The sequence below is a fragment of the Scomber scombrus genome, chromosome 12 (genome assembly GCF_963691925.1).
Source record: "Scomber scombrus chromosome 12, fScoSco1.1, whole genome shotgun sequence".
NCBI classification, from domain to species: Eukaryota; Metazoa; Chordata; class Actinopteri; order Scombriformes; family Scombridae; genus Scomber; species Scomber scombrus.
In genome coordinates this window covers 20,762,492-20,782,212 of record NC_084981.1, presented here as the reverse complement: position 1 = coordinate 20,782,212, position 19,721 = coordinate 20,762,492, and the positions used below count along the sequence as shown (strand labels likewise).

Genomic DNA, 19,721 nt, shown 5'->3' with positions numbered 1-19,721 from the left:
TATGTACCTCTCTCTTTGTGCAGGAAGGCGGCTGTCTCTGCTCCCGAGCCCTCTGGGTCTGTCCTGGTGTGATTGGCAGCAAGACTAGCCCACTGAGAGACCCAGCTCGAGTCGCCGAGAAGAGCCTGAGGGGGGCACGAGACGGGGGAGCAACAACAGAGAAGGAAGCACACATGAAAAAACAGGGGGGGAAAGGGAAATTAGATCAATTAGTGGTTGGACAAAATATACAAAGCAGATCATGAGTCAGATTAGCATTTATGTAAAATGTAATATATTACATTACAGTGAAGGATTTAGTTTATTTAGTTAGTAGGAATGTTTGGCAGTGGTACTTTTTGTATTTGTACTTTACTTTTTGAATTTTAAATAAATAAACCACACCACCATAAAGTTGAAAGAAAAGCTGAACAGTTACTCCTCATTTTTACTTTACTAGAAGATAATTATCTAAAAGGCATAAAAGACTTGGTGGAACGGCTGTCAGTGCTCATGCTCTGCAATTGCCTGGAGGGCCAAGGGTGTCTCTCCTCATCTTAGCATGATCTAGGTCAATCTCTGGGAGGACCAGCCTACACCCATGAACAGGCTGAGGGAGTAGAGCCGTCAAGCAACTGGGAGTGTGACTCACATTATCATAGTCAGCCTCTTACACACTCTATTATACTAGACTGGACTGAGAGGCATGGTGAAACAATGATGGTCAGTGGTAATTCTCGCACAGTGGAACTTTTCTAATCCGATTAAAGGTAACAAAGAATGTGTCAGCTTGGACAAAATCAACCGTACAGTACGCCGTTGGACAAATGAGGAGTGACAGAGAAAGGCAGACGTGAGAAAGAGAGTTAACAAGAGAGAACAAGGAGAAAAAAACAGGGACGGAAAAAAAACAGAAAAAAACCCCCAAAAACAACAATAACCTGTTTAAATATATTTTTACCTCTTTCCCTGCTTCTCCTGTCTCCTTTCCTTTTCTTTCCCCTTTGAGGTCTGACAGAATAGCGGAGTCCTGGTTCTGCTGCACACCAAACACCTACAAACATGTAAAAAAGCAGGAGCGAACAGAAAATTATGTAGCTGAAATATAATGCATGCAAATCTTATAATATTATCTATTTTCATACTTTCCAATTAGCTTTTATCCTGTATGCAACCCCAACACATAAAAAGCTCATTAGCATGTGGTGTATTACTTTAGGTACTGTGCTGTGAGATGTAATATACGTAAATACTTGAGATGTAATGAAAGTTAAAATAATCTCATCATATATAAATACAATGGTCATATTATTATACAATGCTCTCCATGAACACAAGTAAACTGAACAGACAGAGGAGGATGCTGTTGAATTAAAACACTGATCTGCACTTAGATAGTTGAGTGCCATGGCAACGAACAAATATCACACACACACACACACACACACACACACACACACACACACACACACACACACACACACACACACTATTTACAAAAGGGAGAGAGAGAGAGAGAACGACAACGGACAGACTGTGAGCTGTGTGCCAATTAGTGTGTCGGCTAATTATATGAATTAACATAACAACACTTCCAGTTTTGAATGTAATGCACTCACTCACTCACTAGAAATACACCCTACTAATTATATCACTGCTCCTCCTGAAATAACACCTGTATACAACACTTAAAGCAACATATGTTGCTGTAAGATGTCATTTATAATGATGTAATTTAGTATAAATTAGCCTCTGTTACAACCTTTATCGACAACAACTTAGCTTCCTAAAAAATAAATAGATAACTTTCCAGCCCTGACTTCCAAATTTGTCAAGTAGTAATTAAAAAGACTTGTACATTCCTGTCTTCTATAATGGTGCTAAAAAGAAATGTTACCTTTTCTACTGTTTTCAGAAACTAACATTAAGCCATAAGTATATATCTGTTTGCCCTTTTAGGACATGCTCTCTGTGACCACAAAAGAGTGCGGTGCCACAGGACAGGGGACGGCGGTGGGAAATTGATGGTGGTTCTTCGGCCTCTCTTGAGCGTCGTTTAATAAAAGAGGCCAGTGCTTGGTGGAGCAAGTCGCCCTGGGCTATTAGAGAAGAATTAGGTTTACCAAGGGGATGGAGGGAATGGAGTGGTGGTCACGGATGGCAACTGAGAGATGGTATCTTTGTTTTAGTGGCGAAAGACCCAAATCTGTCTCCAAGGACTTGCAGAAACTAAAAGTGCCAACTAAGCAAGTAATAAAGGGGCTATTAACCTTGCTCTGGTCTGCTTGTGCTTGGTTAATTATTCTCTTTAGAGTTTAAATGATAGTTTTGTCATTCTACTTTCTAATTTTTACAGTCGCAACTTTGTGAAGAAAAAACACTGAGGAAGATGTCCTCTGGCATCCTCAAGACCAAAACTAATAGAAATAGAAATCGTATTCCTGTTTGTGGTAAACTGCAGTGGTTTTAAGATTATTGTATTTGACAAGCATACTTGATGGCAATGTCTTAAATAACCAGGCAGACATTCTCCAGCCCCATACAATTTAAAGTCTACTGATGTCTAAATATGAATAATACACTAAATATTATCATTATCATAACTAAATACAGCAATACAAAAAAATACCACAATGTGTGATGATGTTACATCAGCAATCTTTCAGTAACGTTGGTAGGGTTACATGTATTTAAGACAAAGTATTGCGACCGTTGAGGCACAAAGAAAGGGTCCTAAAATGTTGTAGGTAGTTGCTGACATTATACAGTCCTACCTTGTCTATCATGCGCCTGGCCTCTTCTTCCTCTGGGTTCCTGTTCTCCAGTTCGATAGTGTAGGTCCCCTTATCGCTGTGGTCGTCCTCTGCCTCCCCTCCAGCTGTCCCCGCTCCTCTACCCACGACCGAGGCGTCCTCGCTGGGGCTGGTGGGACTACCTGTCGCCAGCCCGGTACTGACTGAGCTCCGACCGATACTCAGGTCCTCTGATCGCTGCTTGAGGAGCACACGGGCAGCCGTAGGGGCACCTACAGTCACTGTAGCGGGTATTGGAGCCGGGACTTTACCTAGAAGAACAAATACAGTGCAGAGAAACAACTGTAAGAAAACACACGTGACACATGCTTTAACAAAGAAACATGATATAGAGACAAGCTGTGGTAATTTATTTTGGTGTATTATATGTCCATGTTCTTGATTGTTGATACACAGAATAATAACAGCTCATCCATGACAATTTTACTACTACCTCTGTGGCTGAATGTTGGAAGTTTTTAGTTTCACTTTTCATATAAAGGAAAATATTTTCAAATGGAAGAAATATTTTGGAACCTTTGAAGTTTTAGGTAATCTCACAAATAAACATATCTCACTATATTTAAATTGCAGTTTTTTTACTGAATATTTAATTTAGGAAACACACACAAAGCTGTTCTTAGAAAAATATAAAATAAAAGATAAACATTATTAAATCACATGTTATTACCTGAGTCTGATGCTGTAGTAGCAGAGGTGGAAATGCTGAACACCTTGGGGTGAGAGGGGGGTTGGGGACAGAGTCCCTCCCCACCAGATCCTCCTGGCAGCAGTGGTGCAGTCTGGGAAAACGAATATGACCGCCGCTTGCGAGGGTTTTCCTCGTCGTAGAACTCGATCATGAAGGCAGTGCGGGAGCCGGTTGTTCGGGTCCCGCTCACTGTTATGTTTCCCCCTCCCGCTCCTCCTCCCACGTGGCCGTGTGCTGCTTTTAGACGTTCCTCGAGGGCATGGCGGCGGTTGGCAAAACGCAGACCCAGTCCATTCTCTGAGTCACTCTGTGTACCATCTTCATGCTTGCTGCCTATCAAGACAGAGAAATGCAAAGACACAGCTGAACTACTACTGCATCACGGTTATTTTTATATATGCAAATAGCTGATGGGGAAGATGTAATTTAATGACACTATTCCACATGACATTATACATACACTCTAATACATATATTTACAATTTACAATCAAATAGATATGTTTTCTTACCTGGGATACATTTAAAAGTATTACAGTGGTTGAGGTTCTTTACATAAAGGTTACTGACAATCTGCAGGATGTTACATTACCACCATTCTTAAATCCATATCATAACATGTGTTCAGAACAGTAACATAGCAACAGATAGCAGCTGTCATACATACATCAGTATAGTTCAGTGTGTGGCTTTTAAGATGTCTACTGAAATGAAGCAACCAAGAAGAAGAAGAAAGAGAAGAAAAAGTCCCATTTAGACCACCACACAGAACCACGTCTTCCTGAAATCCATTGTGAATACCACAACAAGAAACAAATGTTGTTTGTTAACCATTTCAGCCTAAATGAGCGATGCATTTTCAGCTGTGGTCTGAATCCGATCATTTCACTGTCAAAACACCTGGTTTACCTACCACGTTACTGCTATTTCTACATTTTTAGAAAGGTTGGTTGAATCAGCGTGTCCTCTACATGTTGGGCGATGGCAGACAGTGTGCCAAGCTAATCCAGACATGCCACCCACATGGACTGGCCCTGCCTACTTCACTGGCAGTGAGGGAGAGACACATGGGGGGAAGGGAGGAGGAGAACATGGAGTGGGAGGCAGGGTAGGAGGCTGGATGTGAGTGTTGGAGGGGGTGTTTGGGGGGGGGGGGGGGGGGGTCGGAAAAGGCTTCAGGGATGGAGGAGGAGGGGAAGTGAAAGAAAAGAAAAGGGAAGGCTGAACTGGAAAGGAGGTTGGGGGATGTAGGAAAAGGAGAGGAGGGTGGATGGGAAAGGAGAGAAACTGGATTAAGCGGAGGAAAAAAGGAAAAAAAAGAAAAAGCAGAGTGGGAATTCTTTACTGAGGGAGGCTCAGGATGTAGCCTTCCCACTAGAGTTGACAGCCACTCACTCACACAATCAGCCGGTTAACGAGCCAACAGCCATTCAGAGAGGAGGGGCAAGAAACTACACATGACTGTTGTGGACTACCACCAGGAAACACTTCGACGCGACGACCACTTTCATAAACCACTGCACACCGTTGGATCCTGATAAAGCATCATTTCTCCAAACTAATGGATTCTCACAAGGAGACTATAGTATGAAAATGAATCACAGTATAGCATCAAAGTCTAGATCTGTCCCAGTTCACCAGCAGATCTATTATTAAGGTTGGGCAGTAAATCGATATTATATTGATCTTGCGATATTTTATAGATATCGTTCCAGATTTTGAATGTCGTAATATCGTGATATGGAATAAGTGTTGTTTTTTCCCGCTTTTAAAGGCTGAATTAAAGTAAAAATTAAATGTTCTGAGCATAATAGACTGTTATCTGCCTTTATCCATTTAGTCATTATATCCACATTACTGATGATTATTATATATTATATTATAATTAATTATTGTGCATGTTGGAGTACGACAGCAACCTTTGGTAAGGTGTGGCGTCTGCCCAATTAACAACAAACAAGGGACACTCCATTGACTTTACTCACGGAGATCAGTTTACTCATCACAGCACAAGTTAGCCTGCGAAGGCTGTTGTATACAAAGTCTTCTGTTGTTCTGGAGGAGCGTTTTCAAGTGGGAAAATGGGCCTGTTGTTGTCACAGTGATGTCACCAGGGGGTTATCTCGGTTTGGGTTTGAAAACAAAAAGCCTGCATTTGAAATCAGGCATGTCTGAAGTGTGAGGTTTGAAAGACATCAAGTAGCAAAGTCAAATCAAGTTACTATAATCAACTTGGTATTGTCTTTCATTTGAATTGTAGGACCCATTTTTTTCATGCTTGGCCCATATGAGGGATGAAAAGTCACCTCATCTCAGGTTCTGCCACTTTGATTTTGACCATTCGTTTTTAATCCATCTCTCACAACTCCTCTAACTTTATTGAAGTGCAGTATTTAATGGCTGGACTACCCCTTTAAGTACAGTTTCTGCACTTGGGTATCACCGTGGCTCTGTGGCTTGGGGCATATTTCTGAATGTGCAGCTCATTTGTCACATTCCAACATCTTCTCTTCTCCTGCCCACACACTTTCCTGTCTTTCATCGCTGTTTGAAATTTAATAAAGCATACATTTCAATAAAAAGAAGAAAAAACTAAAAGCATAAAGGGGATGAGAAAAAAGAAAGCAGCAGTGCGTTACAGTAGCTTGAGCAGATCAGCAGATAAGCAGAGGCCGGTCTTTCATGCTGTGCCCTCCAGACAAAGAAACCGTTGGCAGGGCCAGAGGAGAACAGAGGTGTCTGTGAGAGTCCAGCGCTCTGCTCCGCTCGCCCCGCCATGACTCACAGTGGAGCCGGCCTCTGCCGCTGGCTTCACACACACACACACACACACACACACACAACGCACACACACATGAGTGCCTGACACAAGCATGCACTTAACATGCAAACAGACAAGCAAACATGCATAAAACTGTACTGCCTGTGAACCTACATCACAGCACAACACTGAAGTTCAACCCTTGTGTATCTGTTAAGCTTTCACTACTACTGCTAATGAGTATATTTGTACATGAGGTGCACATAATGAATGAAAAATCACCGAACATAATCCTGCAATCTTAAAAATCTTGCATATCAGACGTCTATTCTGTCAAACTGATATGAATTTATATTTGCAAGAAAAATGCAGTTTCTCGGTTTTCACAATACTACGACAATCATGACAATTCACATTTCAACATACATAAATAATATAATAAGACATACAGCATAAAGACATACTGTATCTTCTACATTTTATCTTATAACAACATGACTTGAGACTCACCTTGAAGCTTACAAATCGAGAGCTTTGGCTCAGTCGCCTCGTGTCAGTGTCCTCGTTAAATCTCTACCTCTCTCTCTCTCTGCCCGGTACCTCTACGACACACCCAGAGCACATCTCACATACCTTTTCTCACACATGCTGCACTGCTTGTCTGCAGATCAGTGCCGAGCATGTCTCGAGCACACACGCAGCCTAAACACATACGACGGATTTCAGCCACACAGATCCACATGTGAGCGGCACATGCTTCACACACGCCCTCAATCAGATCTGAGATGACTTTTTCACACATGCTCCCACTGCCTTCACACACACACTACACAGATGTTGCTTTTTTTTTTAGATGTCTGTGTTCTCTCTTTCCCTGTCCTCATCTGCAACGCTGTTACTATAACAACTATCTACCAAAGAACTGCTCTCTCCTCCTTCGCTGCCTCCCTGTCTGCTGTCACTGCAGTCCAGGCAACTAGCCCCTCTCCCTCTTCTTCCTGCCTCTCTTTGTCCAATCACCTTTGCTATTATTGCTGCTATCAGCATTACAGTGAAGTCCACCCACCTTCCTCACCCTCTCTTCCCTCCTGTACCTATGCTTTTTCACACCTCACAAATCCACAGTCAGCATCGATAGAAAGCTTTCTATCCAGCTGTCCAGCTGCCCTCTATCCATCCCTCTTTGTGCTGTCCCTCCCTCTTCTCCCGCTCTATCCACCCTTCCTTCTCACCCCCAATCTTTTCTCTGTCTTTCTCAAATAAGTCCCACTCATTTTCCCACCATTAAAATATTCTCCTGTCACAACCACAAGCCATCCATCTTGTGCTTTCTTACCAGAAATACCAAGGGATAGTTTAAGAGAGACCAATTAGCACGAGCTCAGAGAGCAGCAGCTTCAAATTGAAACACTGCAATGTCTAGCAGTCCCCAAGTCAGTTAGTAACATAATCATCAATTAGGTGAGCCATTCTGTCAGCCAGTTGACATGCATGTACTACTAACTCCAACTAATGAATTAGCTTCCCTTCCTTCCACCCTGCCTAACAGATTTCCATTTTCATCAGGTCCTGTCTGCTAGTCCCTCCCCCACACATGTCAACAACATCATAAATTGGCTTCCATTTAATTAACCCATGACCAGCATGCAGTCTTATATAGTCTAGCTTAGTACTGAGATGACTTTCTTTACCAGCACCATAAAGCCTAGCATTAGCCTAGCCTTGGTCTGGCACATTCTCGCAAAACCCCCTGGCAGCAGGAACCGACTCAGCAGTTGGCAGCTTGCAGGTAAAAGGAACAAAGGAACGCAGATCAAGCATGAAATTTACAGTCATAGCAATCTCAAACTTACCCCAAGGATGCATAGCAACAAGCCCACAAAGGTAAACAGATAAGATTCAGATGTCCACACTGATAACGCAAAACAAAAAAAATCGAGCTACACGCCATATCTAAAGCTGTTGTTAGCAGTATGTGGTGCTCACTGGTAATATTTCTGTATGTGGTGGAAAAAGTGACATTCATTATACTATGCTGCTCACACTAAGCCTTGTCATTGGCTGTCAGAGCAGTAGAGGAGTAAATTAGGGTTTAAATGTTTCTGTCTGCTAGCTGCTAATCCTCCAGCTTGGTTGCCACTGCCAACATCTTCTGCGCCGAACAAAGGATCAACCAGTCGACACATGGTATAGGAAGACGTAAATAGAGCACTGAGATAGTGTTGAGTAAAACAATGTAATACTGAGGTCTGACACAGTTATGATGATGGTTTTGGTTAAATAACTGATATATTTTGTGTAAGAGGGAGAAGGGAAGAGGTAAGGATGAAGGAGAAAGTAGGGAACCATAAAAGAAATTTAAAAATATAAATATATAAAAACAGCCTCCACCTTTCAGCCTTTTAAGATGAACTGGCACATCGCTCTTGATGCTCTTGCTGTCCTCCTCTGTTGACTCGCTGCGGATCATAGTGGGGTCATTCTGAGCCAGCCAATCAGCCACCTTGCTCTCCGACGCCATCATAGCGGCTTGCAGCGTGCTCAAATCTCTCGCTCCTGCTCCTCCGCTTCCTGCTCCGCTCTTCTTGGAGCGAGATCTGTGATGGTCGGGTGTGAACTTTGACACATGGTCCTTAATGGTGACTTTCCCTGGAGAAGTGTTGTCAAACTCTATTGTGAAGGAGGCGTGACCTTGAGCTGTGGAGCAGACATTGCAGTTTTGTCAATGTCTTAGTTAAGTGTCAGTCAGTGCTACTAAATATAGTTCAGCTAGCTGAAGCACTTTAACAAATGAAAGCATCACTGTGAAATCTAATGGAAATGTGCAGTACGTGGACATGTATCCACATATAAGCTAAATAAATAAATAAATAAGCTGATGGCTTCTGTTGAAAAATGATTACTACTGTTTGTGCAAGACAAACAGTGGTCGCTTCATAAAGGATCCTAGCATATTTCAGAAGGATAACTTTATGACGCACCATAAAAATGTACAACAATTACAGTATTTTGTCACCAATTAATGATTTTCTGAAGTCACAATTCTGTAGCTCTGTTGAGTTATGCTTTGGTGTGACTACAAATAAGAAAAATAATGTCTTATATTATAGAGTACCAAGTCTTTATTGTTTACACAGCAACAATAAAGTCACATTCCCATATAATACACACAGGTACTTTTAAAAGTCTTGATTCATTTCAAGTGGTGAATAGTGTAACTTTGATTATTTTATTAAAGAGAAAACTGAATAAAAATGTGTAATTCACCTGTAGTGGCTTGTGTGGAGGTGCCCTCTGTATCCTTGGTTGGAATCTCATGGATGCCGTTATTGGCCATGTGACTCTCCTTTGTAGGGATCTCCAAGTAACTGGAATCGTGGCCGGAGGATGCATGAAGGCCCTCTTCTTTAGTTTTTTCCCCTCTGCGTGCCTCTTTGCTCTCTGAGGTTGTAAAACACAAAAATGGTACAAAGGTTAATTATTTAAATGTTGATGTAGTTTAATATATGACTATAACAAAATAGGTATCATTTTTATAACAAAAAGTGAAGTGGTAAATGAAGTGTGAGTTCAAGTCATCTTAAGTAACATAACATCCAAATGCTGCAATGTCAAAGCGAGAAATTAAAACTAGGATTTGTTATAAAAAAGACAAAAGTGAAAGGTCAAGCTCAACCCCATATAGACCAATTCAATCATGGTCTGCTCTTCAGGAAGTGTGCCTCATCATTTATCAGAATTACTGTCTATCTGGTGGAAGATGCAGCACTATAAACTACAAACATACATTATTTTTCTCTATTCAACTCTCTGTCTCTCATACAAACACAAGACAGGAGCAGAAGGGCTGGTGCAGCTCTTTAAAATCATTTGGACGGATTCTCGGATTCTCATCTGTTTGTATTAACAAACAGAGCCTCTGTGGGATCTAAATATGATAAATGAGAAATTAGAGGGGCCATCTGCTTCATGTTGGGAAGCAAATTTAGGAACATATGGCAAATGGCAATAAGAAACAAGAAACAGGAACTGACATTGTATGATATAATCACAAATAAAAAATAGTGAATAAAATATCTCATAAGTAAAAATGTTTTTAAAATATGATCATGCCACATGAGAACTCATGAGACAAATCAGGATCTTCTCAGGATCTCTGAAATAAAAGACTCATTTTTCACTTCTCTGTAAGAAACTAAACTGAAGTAGTAAAAAAAAAATCACTTTGGAGCGACTTTGAAACAAGATCAGCGGTCGCCAGCATAAGCTGCTCTGCAAGTTTGGGAAGAATTACAACATGGATTTAAACAGAAACCAAACATGAGGATTTTGTGATCAGATTTGTTGAATGAGGGTTGAGATGCAACAACTTAACTGACAAAGTAATGCCATGCAAACAAGACTCTAACTTTTATATAATAATGTTACTACAGTGCTCACATTTCTATCAATGTTCACCATAAACTCAGAAAGCTTTACAAGTTCAAAATAGAAATATAAAAAAGACAAAATTACCAGTACCGTGTCTCCACTTGCTCCTTCCTTAAAATTACGATGAACTGACTAAACTTCCTGTATCTCATATGTGCAATAAGTGAACAAGTGTGAATACTATCAGAGCTTCCATTGATGTGACTGTAAGTCACATGGCTTGTCTGGGAAGCAAACAGTCATTTCGAATCCAAGAATTCCATGAATGAGTTTAATGCCATTTATATAAAGATCATGCAGTTCATACTAACTACTGACTGTGCTGCAGTTTTCAGGATTTATTATTTTTAGTTGACTGAGTATAGGCAAAATGAATCAGCTTTGATGTTTTCTGTTAGCATCTACTACGTACAAAGATTAAAACTGACAACAGACACAGTATTGTAGTATATACTGTATACAGAATATGTGGGCATTCAACACACTTACATAATGAATCTTCTCCAGTATAAGGTAAGTGTGACTGACATTAAATAGTAGTGGTATAACGTAAACAATACATTTATAATCCTTCATGTTTCTGATGTTTAATCTCAAATTTTAACATATTTGAGAGCTAAAGGAAATTAAATGACTTGTCCCTAAAAGAGCTACAGGTAATAAAGCCAGTGCAAGGCAAGTGGATGTCAGACTAACACAGAGTTGGTTCAAATTGAAAACCCTTTAGCAGCTCCATTAGCCAAAGCATTTGGAAGTGAGAGCAATACTTACCAGAGAATTAGAGAGTGGTTAGCTAATGATCGCTGCAGTGTAGAGTGAGAGAGAGCGGTCTGTCTCTATACTGTGTATATGTGTGCGTGCGTGTGTGTGTGAGTGTGTATTGGGAGGAATGGGGGAGCTGGTGCAATGGCGTAACCCAATCGGCCTGAGTGACAATACACAAGGAGGGGGGTAGGGGGCTCTGACAACACAGCCTATTCACTTGGAAGGAGAAAAGGACACACACACTAAACTAAACTGACAGACACATACATGCAAGAAAACACACTCAAATAGAATCTCTTCCTGCCCTAAACCTCTCTTTCTTTATTTCTTTCACTTCCTCCACTGGTATTTCTATTGTTAACAGTTCATTAGAGCAGATACAGAGGGTGTACTGAGCTCAAACTATCTTAAAAACAAGTACGCTGAGGAAATCTTTTAATGCTGAGGTCTGTGTAAGTTGCATAAATACATTGTGCAAACACCCCCTGTAGCTGCTTTACAAAATAAATCCAACATCTGTTCAGCACTCAGTATAAAACTCAAGGTCCCACTCACCCTCTTCCATGACAGAAGTAGCCAATCCCATTCGCCTGATTTTTTTTGGAAAGCTTTTAAGGTTTCAAATCACTCTGAAACGCTCGCACAGATTTACTCCAAAATGACAGAAAAGTACTTTGCCAAATTCCACAGCAAAAGCTGCATGGTGTAACCATACAGGAAGAGTTCCCAATTGATTAAAATGAGCTGAAAAACAAAGTATTCCTATCCAGGCTGGTGAAGACGCTGCCAGTGTGTCCATCCAGATGTGGCGAGAGATTTGAGGACGCTTCAGTCTGCTCCAATGTTTGTGTACGGTCAACCTCCCCCACTCCTTCTGACTACACTGGTGCACACTAAACCAGCCTGGCACAGACTGATTTTATATCGCTGAGCTTTAGCCTCTAATCCTGTTAGTCTGACTATCCACCACTAGTTAACGGGATGCCCCCAGTCCAATGGTCAATATACACACACACACACACACACACACACACACACACACACACACACACACACACACACACACACACACACACACACACACACACACACACATGCTCTGAAAAAAAGACTTTGTATGCACTTGAATATACATGTGTGTGAATATACACACAGTCTGGCTGGCCAACCAGAGCAACCAGACAACCAGAGCAAATAAACTGAGCTCAAGGGCATTAAGATTGAGCTACCTTTTAACTCCTCTACATTGCATGACTGAACTCAGCATTACATTTCATCTGAGTGCCATCATATGACATACTGTTTGTAGCATACAGTAATATAAACCTACCATAAATTAACATTTTATTTTTTCTGAAAATGCCATATACAGAAAAAATGTCACTTTCCGCTTATTCAGACCTCTGTAAAAAATGCTAAGTATTTTAAATGTGCCATGTTTAGTGATTAATCACACTCACGCACTGTACAGATGGCTGTAACAGTATTACAGGCTTCAGTATAAGACGAAATGCTGGGTGAAATCTGTGTGTAAGAGGCTACAGTCATGTCAAAACAAAATACACAAAACTGTACTGCTTATCTGTAGGAAGTGTATAATCGTCATTCATGCCGTTTTTTAATGTTTACAACAATCAAATATCTACTTAAGGTGCAATACACACTGTTGGTGCCCTGCAAAACATTTTTCACAACCTACAAGCCAAAATTACCCACAAATCTATAATAAAATGCTTCAAATACAGAAGCATAATGTGAAAGCCAGCTTTCTTCCACTCTTAAAGAACTGATTGGACATGCACAGCACTTATACCTGTGTTAGTTTCTGTACTTTATGTTTGAATTTTAATATTGGGAACAAGAGATGATGTGTGTGTGTTATTGTCATGGGAAGTTCAAAACCTTGTACCTGAGCTGTCATGTTTTTTGTGGGATGGCTTGGTTTCCTGTTTGAAGGAATTCTCATCATCTGCATCCCCATCCCCCCACCAAGACGGCTGGCCATACAGGGGGGTCCCTCGAGGCAGTGCTGTAACATCCCCTGAAACAGATTGGACACAGACACATTTTATAACAAATCCTTGCAGAAAGTGGACGTTTTATTGTAGCTTAAACTGTGGTCTGTGATGTTAAACGTGTTTATTTTGTACTTTACACATTTGTGTACTGTCAACAGAAACTACTCATTGTGTTACTGATGCCACAAAGTGAACCCAGCTGCTCTCTGTGTATGTCTGTTTGTGCATTAATTCCCCTCTAGTCTTGCACTGCTGACCTATTTACACAACTTTAACCAGCAGGATGGACACACACTCCCTTTATCACGCTCTCCCCTCTCACTCTCAGACCCACATGGTTTAAATAAAAGGGGGACTTTCCCATTAGCCCCTCTGTCCCTGTCACTATGAAGCTGACCTGTGAAGAATGTCCTGTGGTAACCTATTTTTTGTCCATTTTCTTATTGGACAGCACAGTATAAAAGTGACAAAAAAACACGGACAGAGAGAGTGAGCAATGACATGCAACAGGGATCTTAGCTCTTTGACCATTGTGCCAGGAAATTCTGCATCCTGTGTTAACTTCACTCTGCCCTATGCTCACCCTCCCTTTCTCTGAAGTATGCCATATCCTGAGCTATATAAGTTTAATCACAGTAAAGCTGGATAATGATAGGTGTTCCGTGCTAAATTCTGTTCAGTAAATAGAGGCCTTTTTTTTATAAAAACCACTGAATGTATGTTCCCTATGAGGTATAATATCTAGGTGACACTACAGAATACATCCACAGAACCACAAAGAGGATGTCGTTAAAAAAACGAGCAGCAGATGGGGCAACAAGCAACACTGTATGTGTATATTTGCTTGTTTGAGTCCAAATGTACATGCGTGTCTATGAATGTAACTACATTTTAAGAAAAGTACTGCTGGCATATGGGTTTGCATTATGCAGGCCCTCTGACCCCATTCCTGTTTAATCTGTGTATAACACAAACTCTATGTGGCCTTGTTTCTACATCTGGAGCTTAAACAGGACCCCTGCTAGCACCCCAGCCAAGTCAGCAATATAAATTAATAGGGAAGCCCTCAGACTTAAACCACATTCATGATACAGACTGACAACATGTTGGCGTGGTGGTTAAATCCCTTTCCCTGGTGACCATGTCCACCCCCTACTGGTCTGTGATAAAACCCCACCACTCAATTTCACAACACTGTGACTGAAAATGTGATTTCTGAGAGGACAACACACCCTACAAAAACATAACAATTTTGTGTGTTGCAATGTTTGGTATATTTTTCTTGGTGTAGATTGTCAGAGTACAACCAAAATCTGTAAATCTGTGTTGATATTGTGGTACTTTTAAGTAAGTATTTAGTCTAAAAGATAGTTTTCCATAGTTGAATTAAAAGGAATAGCGCCAATATGAAGTCTTGGAGTTTTTCTGCTGTAATAGAATCCTTACTCTATTATCTTAACCCTATTTTTTTATCACCACAATTAAAAAAAACGATTTTTGAGGGTTGCCAACAGCGCACAATGAATAATAAGAAATGCTCTTATAATTAACAGGTTCATGTTTCTCGTACTCTCTCTCTCACCTCCTATCCTCTCCTCTGCTTTGTGTGTGTCCACAGATTTAGCGGGTGGCTCTTTGGAGGAAGTGACCCCGTCCGTTGTTCTACTCTCCCCTGGCTTCGTGCTGCCTCCACTGGGGGACTTTAGTGACTTTGTTGGGGTCTTGGTGGGAGACTTGCTTGTGGTCGAGGTGGTAGTGGTCTCACCGTTGGATGGCTTCTTGCTCAACTGGAGGCCGCTAGTGAACTTTTCATGCTAGAGAGAGATGAAATGAAATGGCAAAATGGCTTGATTTGAAATTTAAATAATACAACTGCCTGCATGGTCAACATTAATATTTGACAGTTTTTGTTGAGGCGGGTTGTATTTGTGTGTGTGTTCTCACCTTGAGAGCCTCCTCAGGCACAGTGAGCTCTCCTCTCACCACCGTGAACAAGTTGGTATGTAAGACAGATGTGTTAAGGAAACACCAGCACAACTATGACACATACTATTTACAGATGCGTGCAACATCTTCCTGCATAACAAGTGTTTGACATGATGAACCCACCCCCCATGTGAACGGGTGAGGGCAGTGGGTTAAAAGATCAGAAAAAAGGTGAAAGGATATCATATCCAAACCTCAGCTTGTCCTCCAACTTCAGAGTGATGTACATCTGCTCCTGAATGCGGACATCGTTTACAAAAGTCTGCACAGGGAGGACAGAGACAATAACACAGGCAATAACATTAACAAAAATAAACACAGAGACAATGTTTACATAACTAAGAAGACTTTACTCTAACTCATTTCCATGTAAGAAAAAATTGAAAGTAAAGGAAGATAACTTATCTTTAAATCAGTCTGCACTACCAGGATTTGAGGCCTAAGCATGACAATACATGTCTTTTCCTCTGTTTCTCTTTTTTACTATTTTCTTTTCCATCTGTGTCTCCCCCCCCCCCCCTGAGATAGATCAGGTTTCACTGAACTGCTAATGAAATTCAATCACGTTTGCACTGCTGTTGTAATAAAACATTCCTGTCTCCTCTCTAGTGAGATGAAATCACAGCTTAGCAGTACAGCAATGAAACGGCTCCAGTCAGATAGTTAAGAGTGACACTGTCGAACTGCAGCTCTTTACTCACTACAGTGTCAAATCTCTACATACCCACTGACTCAGCAGGAGAAAACTTCCTCTGAATCCAGCCAAAGAAGCCAACGGTCAATGACACAGCAGGAAGTGGCTCTGACTCTGGCTTCCTGTCTAAGAGCTGGAGAGGATGTGAGGGAAATTCTGCATATGTGTCTAATCTGGTGGGCTGTGACTGAGCTATAATCACTAAACATGACTAACGCCATGCAGCAACTATAAGCAGGCTTTACTGAGCTAGAATGTCAAAGGCAAAAAAGGGCAAAGGTGATCTAAAAAGGGATTTCTTATAGTTATTAAACAAACTTTAAAACTTGCAGATAATTTTTTGACTTTATCATCAATTACATTATGTATAATTAATTATTTTGTGAAACCTCTGCATCCCCTACAAAGGCTTCCTTCCTGTTTTCCACCTATGTTTACAAATGTTGATGTAAACAAACATTATACAGCATCCAAAATATCAATTACTTTCATTGTTGTCAAGTCTTAATCGCACCATTAACAGACCTGTCAATCAATCAGGCTTATTCTTTTGATAGTAGCAGGTCACCTTTGTTTTATGTTTGTATCACAGGTTGTCCCCTAAAGTAGTGATTTGCATAATTGGGTTCAGATTCAAATTGACCTCATCACTGATAAAAATCTTAATTGACCCAGAGATTGATTAGGAGAGGGAAAATAGAAGGGCCTATTGACTGCCAAAAAATAAGTTAACCTCTAACCTTTCAGAAGCTCATTTCCATTAATCTGATTTTCATTTTCGTTCCTTTCTACCCTTCCCTCTGAACCCTTCATTCATCCTTCAGTTGTGAAAGCTCATTCTTCATCCATCATTTGACCCTATTCTTTATTTTCTCCTGTCCTCTCTTCTCTCTCTCTCTCTTGTGCTTTTATCTTTGCTCTGACCCTTTCACTGTTTTACATATTACTATCTGTGTACTCACCCCATTCAGGCTGCCCAGGTCCTTGACTTTGTGCTCGTCAGTCCCGGCCTCGTAGTTGATGACTGCATGCTGTTTATCCACGCTGCGTGACTTCAAACAAAAATACACACATATATGGAACATTAACCCAGTGGTTATATTTGTGCAGATAATTTGATTACTGAGATCTGGTCATTAAGATCAGATGTTGTCGGTCCAGATTTCTTCTGTAAAGGAGGAAAATAACAACATTCCTTTTTATCTGTACAGTTCCAGTTGAAAATGTATTCATATTACTGATATGGGCACCTGTGCTGCATCCAGACTACAGAGACTGTGAGCCTGACTATAAACTGCAGCATAAACCATTATAGGGCTGTGTGTAACAGGAGAAAACTGTGCAATGTTAAACCTTTGAGGAGGTATGAGCATCCAATGTCAAGAATGCAACTCTGAAAGTCTCAATGTTACTCTGCATATCTACTATGATATCAACTCTGAGTAAATCATCAAAGGTATTTCAATGTCTTTCACACTGCATACACGATACAGACACCTTCACGTTCTTTCACAGCTGTTCATAAGCTCACATACACATTCACAAAATACACACGAGCACACAAAAGGAGAGCAGTGGAGCAATGAAGGACTGGGGGGTGAAAATATTGATTTTCTGTGGTGTCCAGATCTGTGCCCATCAGCTGTTTCAGGACGCATTGTTTCCAAAGAAAGAACTATAACCTTTTCTTTGTAATGAAAAATACTATTGATGTCAGGGTTAGATGGAAATATATTGTGCTAAATATTGTTTTCATGTATCAATGTCAAACATATATAGAAGTATGCATTGTCTCACTGATGAGCAATTTAGCTGCAGTCTTCAAATGTCTGTTAGGATAGCCTTCAGATAAGACATCAATAAAATACAAGAGTGCCACCTTGAGCTGGAATGGTTTGCTTTCATTTTGACATTTGCAAATCTTACTTTTATTTTCATTTTCGGTGATTGAAAAGTCTGAGAGAATGGTGAGTTATTTGGAGTGACTGTATATGAAAATGAAGCCTCCATTTTTTCCACTGCTGACCAAACACAGTGGTAATATTTGATACATACATAAATAATAAATATGATATATTAGTATCTGATGTAAAATACAACTGACACTTTGCTTATTTGGGTAAAACAAATTCATTCATCGTGCTGTGTAAATGAACCAAGACTTATGAAACAGCAAAAAAGGGAGAGTGAAAATAAAAAGAGGTTATTATTATGCTTAAGTTAGTCGATGCTGATTCTGGAGACTGAATCTCATCTTCAGTTCTTATATGACTTCAGGCTATAACCGCCCCCTCCTCTTGTTTAAACAAAAACCAACTGGAGTGCACACTCATGTCGAAATAAAAAATCTCAAGATAAGAGCTGAAGTACTGTTGAAGCCACTCCAGAGAGCCAACCGTCACACAGATTACCTTAGTGAGATTAGGCTAGATCAAACAGGATAGAAACAAACTGAGCCGCCTGTTGTACCTCACACCACAGGATAGTGCAGACGCTGTCGCTGGCAGACACAGACAGACTCCTGACTGACTAAAAATGTGAAGAGGCGACTAAGAACTCAACTAAAAAAGGTAAACACATCTGAGGTGAAAGCTAACTTTTTCCAATAATGTGCTTGTAGGGAACATATGAATCTTGTGCATAAAGTCAGAGTGAAAGAGAAAGAGAGAGGGGACAAAATGATAAGAGAGGAATAAAGATAAAGATAAAGCCATGAGGCAAATTTGATCATCAGGTCATCGAGGAAACAAGAAAAATACACAATGAGCTGAGCTGTAAGACATGAGACAGACAGACGATATAATACTGAGAGACACAAAGAGCTCTCACAGAGTCACACTGACTTTTTTTTATCCGGTTTATTTCTATCCATAGGCAAAAATATATGATATGATTCAGGCTGACATCATGGAGACTGTGTTCCTGTATTTACTACGCTGCTTCACTATAAATAAAGTAAAAATCTATTCTGATCAATCATGGGGCCACACTTTGTTAACGGCACATATATCAAAAACCATTGATGTGAGTGTGATTGATAGAGAAAACAAGCTGCAGGCCAGTTCTGCAAGATGACACCAAAACATTTACAAAACACCCATCCGCGCCACTCAAGTGTCAGTGTGATGATTCTCCGTCATAGAGCCGTTTGAAGTTTGATATTCTGTCACTGAGTGTGTGTGTGTTCTATTTGGTGCATGACACGAGCAGTCTTTAACATCAAGCCATGTGATGAGGCCTTGGCTCGTTTGTACGGTCACATGGAGGACAACTGTAAGCAGCCACACAAAGTGCTGTACAAACACACACACACAGTAAAAAAAATGTCCTCAGTTTGGATGATTCACCCTTATCTTTCTATCCAAAGACATCACAAGGATAGGAATACAAGAAAACGCACGCACGCACGCACACACGCACGCACACACGCACACACACACACACACACACACACACACACACACACACACACACACACACACACACGCACACACACACGCACGCACACACACAGGAGCAGTAGACCCTGCCGGTCACCAGAAACAGATTAGGCTAAAACAGATCTTTTACAACTCTAAATGCTT

General features: G+C 40.7%; 1 protein-coding gene across 2 annotated transcripts in view; it reads right to left on the bottom strand.

The window, feature by feature from the left end:
- Positions 1-19,721, bottom strand: part of cep170aa (centrosomal protein 170Aa) — a 44,907-nt gene that overhangs the window by 7,958 nt on the left and 17,228 nt on the right. Inside the window, exons 4-14 of one of the 2 annotated variants that reach the window (XM_062429892.1) lie at positions 17,100-17,189; positions 15,627-15,705; positions 15,402-15,460; positions 15,040-15,271; positions 13,349-13,480; positions 9,511-9,684; positions 8,635-8,940; positions 3,463-3,816; positions 2,754-3,043; positions 941-1,033; positions 8-125 (exon numbers count right to left, since the gene is read on the bottom strand). In XM_062429892.1, the coding sequence (XP_062285876.1) occupies positions 8-125; positions 941-1,033; positions 2,754-3,043; positions 3,463-3,816; positions 8,635-8,940; positions 9,511-9,684; positions 13,349-13,480; positions 15,040-15,271; positions 15,402-15,460; positions 15,627-15,705; positions 17,100-17,189 (1,927 nt within the window). Of the gene's footprint in view, positions 1-7; positions 126-940; positions 1,034-2,753; positions 3,044-3,462; positions 3,817-8,634; positions 8,941-9,510; positions 9,685-11,994; positions 12,341-13,348; positions 13,481-15,039; positions 15,272-15,401; positions 15,461-15,626; positions 15,706-17,099; positions 17,190-19,721 lie in introns of those variants that run through there. The other variant, XM_062429891.1, reaches the window with a different exon arrangement.